The 15,003-nt window shown below is 45.5% G+C and overlaps 1 protein-coding gene across 1 annotated transcript in view; it reads left to right on the top strand.

Moving 5' to 3' along the window:
- LOC135508811 (phosphatidylinositol phosphatase PTPRQ-like) overlaps positions 1 to 15,003 on the top strand; it is a 59,004-nt gene that overhangs the window by 6,834 nt on the left and 37,167 nt on the right. Inside the window, 10 exon segments of the mRNA XM_064929023.1 lie at positions 617 to 746; positions 826 to 979; positions 1,118 to 1,224; positions 1,622 to 1,722; positions 10,415 to 10,580; positions 10,771 to 11,031; positions 11,183 to 11,343; positions 12,471 to 12,582; positions 13,199 to 13,307; positions 13,483 to 13,597. Of these exon segments, the coding sequence (XP_064785095.1) occupies positions 617 to 746; positions 826 to 979; positions 1,118 to 1,224; positions 1,622 to 1,722; positions 10,415 to 10,580; positions 10,771 to 11,031; positions 11,183 to 11,343; positions 12,471 to 12,582; positions 13,199 to 13,307; positions 13,483 to 13,597 (1,416 nt within the window).

Raw genomic sequence — 15,003 nt, 5'->3', positions numbered from 1 at the left:
CGCTATCATCAGTCCTGTGTCGTACCAACAATAAAGCATCCAGAGACCATTCATGTGTGGGGTTGCTTCTCAGCCAAGGGAGTGGGCTCCCTCACAATTTTGCCTAAGAACACAGCCATGAATAAAGAATGGTACCATCACATCCTGCGAGAGCAACTTCTCCCAAACATCCAGGAACAGTTTGGTGATGAACAATGCCTTTTCCAGCATGATGGAGCACCTTGTCATAAGGCAAAGTGATAACTAAGTTGCTCGGGGAACAAAACATAAATATTTTTGGGTCCATGGCCAGGAAACTCCCCAGACCCTAATCCCATTGCAAGAATGGGCTGCCATCAGTCAGGATGTGGCCCAGAAGTTAATTGACAGCATGCCAGGGGGATTACAGAGGTCTTGAAAAAGAAGGGTCAACACTGCAAATATTGACTCTTTGCATCAACTTCATGTAATTGTCAATAATAGCCTTTGACACTTATGAAATGCTTGTAATTATACTTCAGAATTCCATAGTAACATCTGACAAAAATATCTAAAGCCACTGAAGCAGAAAACCTTGTGGAAATTAATATTTGTGTCATTCTCAAAACTTTTGGCCACAACTGTATATGTGTGTTAGGTCCAGAAGGTGTGTGTTCCGAGGGCAGTGTTCTCTGGGTTGCTACCAGGCAGACTGTACCACTTCTCTCTGAGGACGGAGAAAGAGTCCTTCACAGACAGCCCCCCTGTCACACTCAGCATCACTACAGGTACACACACTTACACACACACACACACACACCCGGTCTCTCTGGTTCTTATTAATCAGCATTTGTGTGTGTGTGTTAGCTCCCAGTCCAGTGATGGTATCAGTCCTCAGTAGGACCACATCGTCTGTGACAGTTGGTTGGACCCAGGCCAGGGACGTTGTCAAAGGCTTCATCCTGTCAATCATAAACCAAACCTCCAATCAGCAGCTGAAACTCTCAGCCCAGGAGCCATGGTGAGTCCTACCTCCCTGGCACAATATGTCCTTATTGGCTGGTCCAGCTTCCACTTGTTGTTGGGTAACACTGGCTGTGTGTGTGTGTGCGCACATGTGTGTATGTGTGCGCACATGTTTGTGCATGTTTGTGTGTAGGTCTTACAGGTTTGAGGACCTTTCCCCAGGAAGCTATTACACAGTATGTGTTATCAGCAGCAATGGAGAGAGGAGGAGTACACCGGCTTCTGTAGACTTCAACACCAGTGAGTTATGGACACACACACATACACATATTTGGCTGGCAGCAGTAGTGACCTATCTTGGGAGGTTCCAGTAGGAAATGAGGAGTTCAGAGTTTATCCCCAGTTTATCCCCATATGTTCCAGGTTAATGTCAAGGTCAAGAAAAAATGTAATTTATTAATGTATTTTCACACACACATACATGCAAAGACACACATATTCACACACACCTGCACTGTACACACAGCTCCACAACACATCACACACACTACTTATTACACACACACACACACACACACACACACACGCACACACACACAGCAAACCCAGAACAATTAATTCCGATGGTGGAGAGCAGTGAAGTGAATGTTGAATGAATGATATGACAACAGATGTCCTGACTGGTGCTTCTCTCTAGTCCCAGCAGCCCCACAGGAAGTGCTGCTGATCGAAGAGGATGTGACCTTATCAGTGTTTGTGAGCTGGGGAGCCCCAGCAGGGGGCGTGGAGGGGTACAAGGTAGGACACCATCCTATCCTCTCCCTTAACTTCTTTCTTCTCCTCGCCTCTCTCCTTCTCTTATCTACTCTGCTCCTCCTTTTATTTTCTTCTCCTCTTTTCTCTATGATTTGTTATTAGCAACAGCTGTCTCAGTTTACCCATAAATATTAATACCTTTGCGCACAGTTACACACACATATGCGTGCACACACACACACACACGCACGCACGCACACACACACACACACACATACAGAATGAGTTATTTGTAAGAGGAAGCAGGACGGGGGGTCAAGTAAAACTCACCTGCAGACTTTCAGAGAACACACTCACCTGGTGGTTGCCTAGCGACTGTCGTCAGCACAGAGCATCTCTGGTTACCTGCACTTTAAAGATGTATGACCCCCCCCAGAGCCAACGCCAGGGAGAATGACCAAGCACTATACAGGCACGCATGCACGCACGCATGCACGCACACACACAAACACACACACACACAGACTTACTGCTGGACATTTGTGACTTAATGCGATAGCAAATTCATCAGGGACCCCCTCATTTTGTCATAGGACAGAGATATTTTTTTGTTGGTGCAGGTTTAAAGCTAATAACCTGCATTACACAAATGTTTCCATGAGGCAGAAAGAAAAGTTTGCTGTTTTAAAGGGGCAATCAGCAGTTTCTACATACATTTTTGTACTTATAATTTTATGATATGTAGCCATTGATTCTTGAAGAATACAATTTATAAATGCCTCATGAATTGTGCCCAAATATAAGCTTGTTTAAATTCAATGTTTGTAAACGAAGCACATTTAAACAACCACTGTATAGCCTCAAAACTTGGTTAAAACTATAATTTTGATACCAAGGATGGTCAGTCTTGCATCCATATCTCTGTCTATGAATTTGAGAGTGATTACATTTCTCCAGCCCCATCCCTCAGCTTTTTAAAGAAACAATAGCGGGTAAATCGCTTTGTTATTGTTTCAACTGCTAATTTGCTATTCAACCCTTGTGCTTTGCTGAAAAATATTTATGTTAATAGTGGTATGGTTTAGATTGACCCCTTACAGTTTAAACACACTCAAGACAGTCGAAGAATTAAGAAAAAACTGGCAAAACGTTATTTTGTTTTGCCAGACCATTCAGAAAGAAGAAATATAAGAACATTTGATTTCAGAAACTCTATATTCAAGAATTCTTTGTTAAATGTATTTCCTTTCTCAAAATCAGGCACTTTCTGTTTGGAGCTCATTTTTGAGTCTGTGTCAGAGATCTGCTGCTCTCACACTGAGAAGGAGAAGTTTGGGAAAGTCACTTACACCCAAACATAATTATAAAAATGCAACCAGAACCAGTCAAAACAAAACACATCAAAGACACTTGTTTATTTTGGACCTGTGGAAATATCTATACATATGAAAGCCTCCGGGTCAAAATGACCCACAGCATCATGTTTGTATACAAAATCTACACAGAGATTCCACAACACATCAGCGTGTCCACATTTTGAAGTTAGGTTCCTGACCCTAAATTAGGAAAAGTCCTTTAATTTCATGGAGAGTTTAACTAGTATTTTAGACAGCTCAAAGTGGGAATGGGTCAAATTGACCCGCAACATAATAGGAGGGTGAAAGCTTAAATTACAGCGCAGTGGTCTAAGGCCGAGTGGCGCAGTGGTCTAAGTCCGAGTGGCGCAGTGGTCTAAGGCCGAGTGGCGCAGTGGTCTAAGGCCGAGTGGCGAAGTGGTCTAAGGCCGAGTGGCGCAGTCGTCTAAGGCCGAGTGGCGCAGTGGTCTAAGGCCGAGTGGCGCAGTGGTCTAAGGCCGAGTGGCGCAGTGGTCTAAGGCCGAGTGGCGCAGTGGTCTAAGGCCGAGTGGCGCAGTGGTCTAAGGCCGAGTGGCGCAGTGGTCTAAGGCCGAGTGGCGCAGTGGTCTAAGGCCGAGTGGCGCAGTGGTCTAAGGCCGAGTGGCGCAGTGGTCTAAGGCCGAGTGGCGCAGTGGTCTAAGGCCGAGTGGCGCAGTGGTCTAAGGCCGAGTGGTGCAGTGGTCTAAGGCTGTGCCACTAGAGATTCTGGGTTTGAGTCCAGGCTCTATCACAGCCGGCCGTGACCGGGAGGCCAATGGGGCGGCGCACCATTGGCCCAGCGTCGTCCGGGTTAGGGAGGGTTTGGCCGGCAGGGATATCCATGTCTCATCGCACAAATGCGTCTTTTGTAAATTATGTGTGAGTGTTGGAGTGTGCCTCTGGCTATCCATAAAACAAGAAAATGGTGCTGCTGCTTTGCTTAATAGAAGGAATTTTAAATGATTTATACTTTTACTTTTATGTTTGATACTTACGTATATTTAGAACCAAATACTTTTAGACTTTTATTCAAGTAGTATTTTACTGGGTGACTTTTACTTTTACTTGAGTAACTTTCTATTAAGGTATCTATACTTTTACTCAAGTATGACAATTGGGTATCCAGTGATCCTCCTTGAGATTTTTCTACAACTTGATTGGAGTCCACCTGTGGTAAAGTCAATTGATTAGACATGATTTGGAAAGGCATACACCTGTCTATATAAGATCCCACAGTTGACAGTGCATGTCAGAGCAAAAACTAAGCCATGTGGTCGAAGGAATTGTCTGTAGAGCTCCGAGACAGGATTGTGTCAAGGCACAAATCTGGGGAAGAGTAACAAAAAAGTATTGCAGCATTGAAGGTCCAAGAACACAGTGGCCTCCGTCAATCTTAAATGGAAGAAGTTTGGAACCACCAAGACTCGGCCAAACTGAGAAGGGCCTTGGTCAGGGAGGTGACCAAGTACCGATGGTCACTCTAACAGAGCTCCAGAGTTCCTCTGCGGAGATGGGAGAACCTTCCAGAAGGACAAGCATCTCTGCAGCACTCCACCAATCAGGCCTTTATGGTTGCCAGATAGCTGAGACGGAAGCCACTCCTCAGTAAAAGGCACATGACAGCCTGCTTGGAGTTTGCCAAAGGGCACCTAAAGGACTCTCAGACCATGAGAAACAAGATTCTGTAGTCTGACGAAACCAAGGTTGATCTCTTTGGCCTGAAGTGTCCCGTCTGGAGGAAACCTGGCACAATCCCTACGGTGAAGCATGGTGGTAGCAGCATCATGCTGTGGAGAGACTAGTTAGCATTGAGGGAAAGATGAATGGAGCAAAGTACAGAGAGATCCTTAATGAAACCTGCTCCATGACCTTAGGCTGGGGTGAAGGTTTACCTTCCAACAGGACAATGACCCTAAGTACACAGCCAAGACAACGCAGGAGTGGCTTCGGGACAAGTCTCTGAATGTCCTTGAGTGGCTCAGCAAGAGCTGTTCCAACATCAGCCAGTCCTAATCGCCCAACATCAGTGCCCGACCTCACCAATGTTCTTGTGGCTGACTGGAAGCAAATCCGCACAGCAATGTTCCCACATCTAGTAAAAATCCTTCCCAGAAGAGTGGAGGCTGTTCAAGCAGCAAATGAAAACATGTTGCCACAAATTTGGAAGCACAGAATCCTCTAGAATGTAATTGTATGCTGTAGCGTTAAGATACACCTTTTTGTATTTATACTGTACCATGGCTAAGGGTGGTTCTTGCGCACAACGCAACGCGGAGTGCCTGGATACAGCCCTTAGCCATGGTATATTCGCCGTATATCACAAACCCCCAAGGTGCCTTATTGCTATTATAAACTGGTTACGAATGTAATTAGAGCAGTAAAAATAAATATTTTGTCATACGCATGGTATACGGTCTGATATACCACGGCTGTCAGCCAATCAGCATTCAGGTCTTGAATCACCCAGTTTACAAATATATACAGCACCTGTCCAAAGTTTGGACACCCCTACTCATTCCAGGGTTTTTCTGTATTTGTACTACTTTCTACATTGTAGAATAATAGTGAAGACATCAAAACTATGAAATAACACATATGGAATCATGTAGTAACCAAAAAAAGTGTTTAAAAATCTAAATGTATTTTATATTTGAGATTCTTCAAAGTTGAGTCCCTTTGCCTTGATGACAGCTTTGCACACTCTTGGCATTCTCTCAACCAGCTTCATGAGGTACTCACCTGGAATGCATTTCAGTTAACAGGTGGGCCTTGTTAAAAGTTAATTTGTGGAATTTCTTTCCATCTTAATGCGTTTGAGACAATCAGTTGTGTTGTGACAAGGTAGGGATGGTATACAGAAGATAGCCCTATTTGGTAAAAGACCAAGTCCATATTATGGCAAGAACAGCTCAAATAAGCAAAGAGAAACGACAGGCCATCATCACTTTAAGACATGAAGGTCAGCCAATCTGGAAAATGTCATGAACTTTCAAAGTTTCTTCAAGTGCTATGATGAAACTGGCTCACATGAGTACTGCCACATGGAAAGAAGACACAGAGTTACCTCTGCTGCAGAAGATACGTTCATTAGAGTTAACTGCACCTCAGAAATTGCAACCCAAATAAATGCTTCACAGAGTTCAAGTAATCAAAATCAAATCAAATCAAATTTTATTTGTCACATACACATGGTTAGCAGATGTTAATGTGAGTGTAGCGAAATGCTTGTGCTTCCAGTTCCGGCAATGCAGTAATAACCAACAAGTAATCTAACTAACAATTCCAAAACTAATTTCTTATACACAGTGTAAGTGGATAAAGAACATGTACTTAAAGATATGAATGAGTGATGGTGCAGAGCAGCATAGGCAAGATACAGTAGATGGTATTGAGTACAGTATATACATATGAGATGACTATGTAAACAAAGTGGCATAGTTAAAGTGGCTAGTGATACATGTATTACATAAGGATGCAGTAGATGATAGAGTACAGTATATACGTATACATATGAGATGAATAATGTAGGGTATGTAAACATTATATTAGGTAGCATTGTTTAAAGTGGCTAGTGATATATTTTACATCAATTCCCATTATTAAAGTGGCTGGAGTTGAGTCAGTGTGTTGGCAGCAGCCACTCAATGTTAGTGGTTGCTGTTTAACAGTCTGATGGCCTTGAGATAGAAGCTGTTTTTCAGTCTCTCGGTCCCAGCTTTGATGCACCTGTACTGACCTCGCCTTCTGGATGATAGCGGGGTGAACAGGCAGTGGCTCGGGTGGGTGTTGTCCTTGATGATCTTTATGGCCTTCCTGTAACATCGGGTGGTGTAGGTGTCCTGGAGGGCAGGTAGTTTGCCCCCGGTGATACGTTGTGCAGACCCCACTACCCTCTGGAGAGCCTTACGGTTGTGGGTGGAGCAGTTGCCGTACCAGGCGGTGATACAGCCCGCCAGGATGCTCTCGATTGTGCATCTGTAGAAGTTTGTGAGTGCTTTTGGTGACAAGCCGAATTTCTTCAGCCTCCTGAGGTTGAAGAGGCGCTGCTGCGTTGCCGCGTTGCCGCGCAGTCGTGGGTGAACAGGGAGTACAGGAGAGGGCTCAGAACGCACCCTTGTGGGGCCCCAGTGTTGAGGATCAGCGGGGTGGAGATGTTGTTGCCTACCCTCACCACCTGGGGGTGGCCCATCAGGAAGTCCAGTACCCAGTTGCACAGGGCGGGGTCGAGACCCAGGGTCTCGAGCTTGATGATGAGCTTGGAGGGTACTATGGTGTTAAATGCCGAGCTGTAGTCGATGAACAGCATTCTCACATAGGTATTCCTCTTGTCCAGATGGGTTAGGGCAGTGTGCAGTGTGGTTGAGATTACGTCGTCTGTGGACCTATTTGGGCGGTAAGCAAATTGGAGTGGGTCTAGGGTGTCAGGTATTGTGGAGGTGGAGGTCCTAGTCTCTCAAAGCACTTCATGATGACGGAAGTGAGTGCTAGTGAGTGGTAGTCGTTTAGCTCAGTTACCTTAGCTTTCTCGGGAACAGGAACAATGGTGGCCCTCTTGAAGCATGTGGGAACAGCAGACTGGTATAGGGGTTAATTGAATATGTCCGTAAACACACCAGCCAGCTGGTCTGCGCATGCTCTGAGGGCGCGGCTGGGGATGCCGTTTGGGCCTGCAGCCTTGCGAGGGTTAATACGTTTAAATGTTTTACTCACCTCGGCTGCAGTGAAGGAGAGACCGCATGTTTCCGTTGCAGGCCGTGTCAGTGGCACTGTGTTGTCCTCAAAGCGGGCAAAAAAGTTATTTAGTCTGCCTGGGAGCAAGACATCCTGGTCCGTGACTGAGCTGGATTTCTTCTTATAGTCCGTGATTGACTGTAGACCCTGCCACATACCTCTTGTGTCTGAGCCGTTCAATTGAGATTCTACTTTGTCTCTATACTGATGCTTAGCTTGTTTGATAGCCTTACGGAGGGAATAGCAGCACTGTTTGTATTCGGTCATATTACCAGTCACCTTGGCCTGATTAAAAGCAGTGGTTCGCGCTTTCAGTTTTACGCGAATGCTGCGATCAATCCACGGTTTCTGGTTAGAGAATGTTTTAATCGTTGCTATGGGAGCAACATCTTCAACGCACATTCTAATGAACTCGCATACCGAATCAGCGTATTCGTCAATGTTGTTGCCTGACGCAATACGAAACATGTCCCAGTCCACGTGATGGAAGCAGTCTTGGAGTGTGGAATCAGCTTGGTCGGACCAGCGTTGGACAGACACATCTCAACATCAACTGTTCAGAAGAGAATGCGTGAATCAAGCCTTCCAATAGTAAGAAGAGACTTGCTTTGGACAAGAAACACGAGCAATGGGAAAGGGGGATACCTACTCAGTTGTACAACTGAATCCATTCAACTGAAATGTGTCTTCCGCATTTAACCCTCTGAATCAGAGAGGTGTGGGGGCTGCTTAAATTGACATCCACGTCTTTGGCGCCAGGGAACAGTGCATTAAGTGCCTTGCTCAGGGGCAGAACTACAGATTTTTACCTTGTCAGCGCGGGGATTCGATCCAGCAACCTTCCAGTTACTGGCCGAACGCTCTAACCACTAGGACGTTAGAACGGTGGAAATCTGTCCTTTGGGCTGATGAGTTCAAATTTGAGATTTTTGGTTCTGTAATGCTCCGGGTGTCGTGGGTGTGGAGTCAGACGTAGGAGACAGAGAGTGCAAGGCTGTGCTCTTTTAATGCACCAACGCACCACAGGGTGCTCACAATACTAACGGCCCCAAACATGGGGAATGAGAAAGGTATAACTGAAATTTCACGACCAGGAACAAACACGTTCCTCTACATTAGAGCTGAAGGTTACAATCATTAATCCCGCACAACAATCAGGCGGGCCGGCTGTCTAATAAAGACAAACTAATCATTCACCAACAGGTGCTACCAATAAACATACAAGGAGGGGGACGAAAAGACAATCAATGGCAGCTAATAGGCCGGTGACGACGACCGCCGAGCGCCACCTGCCCGGGAAGGGAAATCACCCTCGGTTAGACTCGTGACAGGTTCCAACCGCCGTGTCTTTGTGAGATGCAGAGTAGGTGAACGGATGATCTCTGCATGTGTGGCGCCGTTAAGCATGGAGGAGGTGTGATGGTGTTGGGGTGCTTTGCTGGTGACACTGTCGTGATTTATTTCGAATTCAAGGCACACTTAACCAGCATGGCTACCACAGCATTCTGCAGCGATACACAATTCCATCTCGTTTGCACTTAGTGTGACTATCATTTGTTTTTCAACAGGACAATGACCCAACACTCCTCCAGGCTGTGTAAAGGCTATCTGACCAAGAAGGAGAGTGATGGAGTGCTGCATCAGATGACCTGGAATGTCTTTCCTTCTTAATGCGTTTGAGCCAATCAGTTGTGTTATACAGAAGATAGCACTATTTGGTAAAAGACCAAGTCCATATTATGGCAAGAACAGCTTAAATTATTAAGACATGAAGGTCAGTCAATCTGGTAAATTTTAGGGACTTCAAGTTTCTTCAAGTGCTGTCGCAAAAAAACATCAAGCGCTATGATGAAACTGGCTCTCATGAGGACCGCCACAGGAAAGGAAGACCCAGCGTTACCTCTGCCTGCGGAGGATAAGTTCCTTAGGTACCATCCTCTGAAATTCAGCCCAAATAAATGCTTCACAGAGGTCAATGGAGAGTGATGGAGTACTGCATCAGATGACCTGGCCTCCACATTCACCCGACCTCAACCCAATTGAGATGGTTTGGGATGAGTTAGACTGCAGAGTGAAGGAAAAGCAGTCAACAAGTACTCAGCATGTGTGGGAACTCCTTCAAGACTGTTGGAAAAGCATTCCAGGTGAAGCTGGTTAAGAGAATGCCAAGAGTGTGCCAAGCTGTCATCTTAGCAAAGGGTGGCTACTTTGAAGAATCTAAAATATAAATCTATTTAGATTTTTTAACACTTTTTGTTACCTCATGATTCAATATGTGTTAATTCATAGTTTTTATGTCTTCACCATTATTCAACAATGTAAACAATAGTAAAAAATAAAGAAAAACCTTTGAATGAGTAAGTGTTTCCAAACTTTTGACTGTATATATATATTTCTTTCTGGTCGCAAACCCCTGCATACCTCACTTTGAGAACCCCTGACTTACTGTATACTATAGAGAATAAATTCCGTCCAAATAAAACAGACACTCTGTTCGCTCTGTGTCGTTGATTTGTGGTTTATCACTGCCCAAACACAACTTTCCAACAAACACCAACATTTGATTTTGTCACCAAATGTTTTGTCCGATTGTGTGTGTATATGTGTTTGTGTCTGTGTGTTCTCCTTAGCTGCTGTTGTGTCTGTCTGGGGACAAGTCATCATGTCGTGAGATGGGGGTTCATATCAACAGTCTCCAGGTAGGAGGTTTGACCCCAGGATCAGATTATGACATCACCGTCCTGAGCCTGCTGTTATCAGACTTCAGCCAGCCTGTCACTACACAGTTCTCCACACGTAAGACACATACACACACACAAATCAACCTCTTTGTGGCAACACTTAATGTGGCTTGCCATATCAGGGCCATATCAGAGCTCCTAGTAGTAACCTTTGACCCTCAGCTGTGGAGAGTCAGATACTGAGACAGAGCTCATCTAATCTCATATTCAGATGTTATATTAACGTGTGTGTTTGTCTGATGCAGGTCCGGCCGGTGTGTGTTCCCTCTCTCTGCTCTATGTTAACTCTTCCTGTGCCGTGGTGAGGTGGGACGCTGCCATTGGCCAGTTTGACTTCCACAGGGTAACTGTTGGAAATGGCTCGCAAGCACATACGTTAGAGGTCTCCAAGGAGAGGCAGGTTGCTACAGTAACTGGGTTGAGGGATGGCTGTATGTACAACATGAGTGTGGAGCGCATTAGACGAGGAGAGGCAGGGACAGCTGCCTCCCTGACTGTTACCACAGGTACCTGACTGTAACACATAACTACATTACTCTGACCACAACTTCCCTGATTTTAAGCATGGGTTTAAGCAGGGGTCTCTCAATAAGTTATACACGTGCATAAAATATCCCCCCCTCTCTTTTTATCTTTCTCTCTCTCTGTATCCCTTAGTGCCGGGCAGTGTGCGTGGTGTAAATGTGGTTAGTGTGTCTGCTCAGAACTTCTCTCTGCGTTGGGAGCAGTCAGAGGGGTGTGTGGACCAGTACCTCGTCAGCCTGCTGCCCAACCAAGGAACTGTCTCTGTCTACCGCACAGTCGACAGACTCGTACAGGTAAACACACACACACACAGAAGCTATTAAACAGTAGATGTTATCAGTAGAAGTGGAGACAGGAGTTAATCTGCTTCTGTAAACATCAACACAAGTGAGTTATGGAGACACACACACACACACGTATACTAACACATACCTCTCCCTCACCTAGATCCCACCCCTTCCCGACCTTGCTCAGCAGCCAGGTGTCAGATACCCCCAGCGTAACCTAACACAAACGCATACACATACACACACAGGTTGAGTAATAGAGCTCATTATTTATTAGGTAGACCTCCTGAGCTCAACCCTGAATCATTCATTTGGTGAAGCTGCTCTCCTGCATGCAGTTATGTTGTACACACTGCCCTCCCTCTCTCTGGCCTAACCGGCTAACTGCTGACCACTGAATGACTGCTAACGGTGGACTGGGTTACTACCAGACCTGGACTACAACTACTACTGCTGTAGCTAACCTGTTGCTATCATAAGACTGGACTACTACTACAGTAACTTTCCTGCTCTAATTGTTTCTACATTATGGTGGCATGTACTGCCCTGAATATCGTCGAATCTAACCTGCTAACCGTGGCTAACTGTCGCTAACTGTGGACTGGGTTACTACGTTAGGCCTGGACAACGGCTCTAAGATCTAAACTGCTGTAACCTGCTGTAGCTAAATTGCAACATTGGATTGGACAATGGTGCTAAGCCCTCTAACATTGAGCTGACATTGCCTCTTTCTCTCTAACCTGCTGCCTCTGACCAGCAAACAGCTAACTGGGCTAACAGCTAATTGGGCTTACTGGGCTAACAGCTAACTGGTAACTAGGCTAACTGGTAACTGGGCTAACAGCAAACTGGGATAATTGGGCTAGCTCCAGCATGGCCATCACTCTTCTCCTGATCATCACCTTCTACCTGGGATACACACACTCACAGGTTAGACTGCTCCACACACACACACACACACACACACACACACACACACACACACACACACACACACACACACACACACACACACACACACACACACACACACACACACACACACACACACACACACACACACACACATACATCTACAACCACATACTGTAGTTGTGTTGTGGTCATGTTCTGATCATGTAGTCTCTCCTCAGGCTGACGTATCCAGTCTGAGTCCTCGAACAGTGTTTACGGTCATGGTGACCGCCGCCTCCTCCTCCAACCTCAGCCCACCGGTCAGCCGTATAATCAACACCAACAAGACTGGTGAGATGTGTTACAGCTGAAATGATAGTGGTCTGCTCTGAGGAAACATTGGGTCTGTTCTGCTGCTGCCCTCTGCTGATAATGGCTGATAATGTTTATTATCTCCCACCCTGTGTGTGTGTGCGTTCGGTGTGTGTGTGTTTGTAGGTGTGTGTAGGTTTATGTGCGTGCGGTGTGTAGGTGTGTGTGTGTTTGTAGGTAGGTGTGTGCACGTTTGTGTGTGTGTGTGTGTGTGTGTGTGTGTGTGTGTGTGTGTGTGTGGTAACACTAGCCTTGCTAAATAGAATGAATGATGCTGTAGTGAATGTCAGTGAAATGCCATAGCTCTGAGCATCTATTCACCGGAATAGAGCAAGCTGGTCACACACACTAATAACCCCCCCCCCCCTGGTTGACCCAATAGCTAACAACAACAGTATCTTTCACAATGTCTCTCGCCATCCTCCCAATTTGTTGACAGGACTTCCTAGTTTTGGCAGTATGTACTGATAAGCATGGATTGGATTCTTTCTGATGTCACATATATCAGACTTTTAGGAGATTTTGGGGAATATGGCCTTAACAGTTCTCGTCTCGTCTTGTCTCTTCTCATTTCCTCTCCCTCCTTTTCTCCCAGCCCCAACATCCCCTCCCACCAATCTAGAGGGGGAGAGGGTGGGCTCCAATGGGATCCTTCTGTCTTGGACCATGCCCTCTGACTCCCAGGTCGACGGTTATGTCATCAGGTCAGGAGCCATATGATGTAGACCCAGATTAAGCCTTCACCTGGAACACTATTAGGGGAATAACACTATAAGGGGGGAATAGGTTGTTGATATTCCACCATTATTTACTTTGAAATAAAGTTGTTTGTATATCATCTGGTGTTTTAAATAAAGTTGTTTCTATTTAATTTAATAGGTACAAAGAGGTGTGTCCATATCCAGACCCCACCTTCAAAGAGGTGACCAAACACCTGGACATCCCTGAGACCCTTCTCAACCTCTTCTTACCAGGGTCTACCTATAACATCAAGGTAACACTCATACAGTAAACATACTGTAAGTAACGTCTCTCTGCTCTCTTTCACACACACATCTAGAAGGTAATCATGCACTGGAGAGGCTATACAGACATGCCTGGTGCCCAAAATGTATGACATATGTCGCGCAGCAAGAGTTGAGTGGGGACGAATGGAGTCTATTCTGTCAGTCAACCTAATGAGCCAGGTAGTTTACACTGGTGGCTAGACGCTTCAGCGATCATTTGAAACGTGTCTGCCGAAGTTGGGACTTGTAGTGTTCAGAATCATTCAGTTTTTATCGGACTACAAAAGCAATACATGTGCTTTAGCTGTCACCCTGGCCTGATATTAGCTACACTTTCTAGCTACTTCCCTCTGAGTTACTGCACGAGAGCAGTGCTTGGAAATCAGGACGAGACACCCCGTGTTGTTGAGTTGGCGGCTTGCAGCGCAAACTCTCCCAAATTGAGCAGTATACTGTATTACATCCAGATATATACCAATATTACAAGTTATTTCACGTCTAGGCTGCTTTCCTACTCAAAATATTATTAAGTGGGATGGAACAAATTGGCCACGTTAGCAAGCGCCAGTGACATGTGATAGCTGCCCGGTTAAGCAAATGCACTGGTCATTCACACCGGCTTGTCGTTCCAGATGGTGACCAATACTACACGTTTTAACTAGCGCCATCCTTCTATCCAGCATGAACTAGCTAGCTGGGAAAGGCTCAGGACAGCTGACTGAACCGAATCCATTCCTCTCCACTCTCCTTCTTCTTCTGTGGATTTTATGGCTGACTATAACCCCAAAAGGTTTATTGCCGCCTCCAACTGGACTGGTTGAAAAAACAAGGTAAAAAGACTATTCATACGTGATAGGGAAAACAAACTGTAATGAGATGGACACTTTGTACATCATGCAGGTTTCTCCGAACAAATAGCCTAACCTAAATGGCTCCCAATCAATTCAAAAATGTGCTTTCATGTTAACAAACAACATATTCTAAAAACAAGACAGGTCAAAGTAAAATGGAAAATCTGGAATGTACAATCACAACTGTCCAGGTGTTTCACCCCATTGTCGTGATCAGTGCATTCATTCATACAATTCAATTTCAGGCAACACTGTAGTCTACGCCTCAATAAGCATGGACCTGACGCCGGTGCCTTTTGGACATCTTTTTTGGTGCAGTCCGGACCGGCCTTGATTTCCACATCCATGGACATTGGTTTTTAGTCCGGTCCGGACAAAATCTGAACCAATCATAGCCAGCAATTTTTGGTCTCGCCAAGGGCAGCAGAATGGCAAGGACCGGCCCTGATCACTCCTCCCAGTCGGATGGTTCCCCACCAATGTCAATGTACTATTGAGCCTTGTGTGTCTCAGCCTTGTGACTACACTTTCCTCCCATCTCT

This window comes from Oncorhynchus masou, chromosome 22 (genome assembly GCF_036934945.1).
Source record: "Oncorhynchus masou masou isolate Uvic2021 chromosome 22, UVic_Omas_1.1, whole genome shotgun sequence".
Classification (NCBI taxonomy): Eukaryota; Metazoa; Chordata; class Actinopteri; order Salmoniformes; family Salmonidae; genus Oncorhynchus; species Oncorhynchus masou.
Note: the sequence above shows the minus strand (reverse complement) of the source record. Positions and strands in the feature narration are given on the sequence as shown.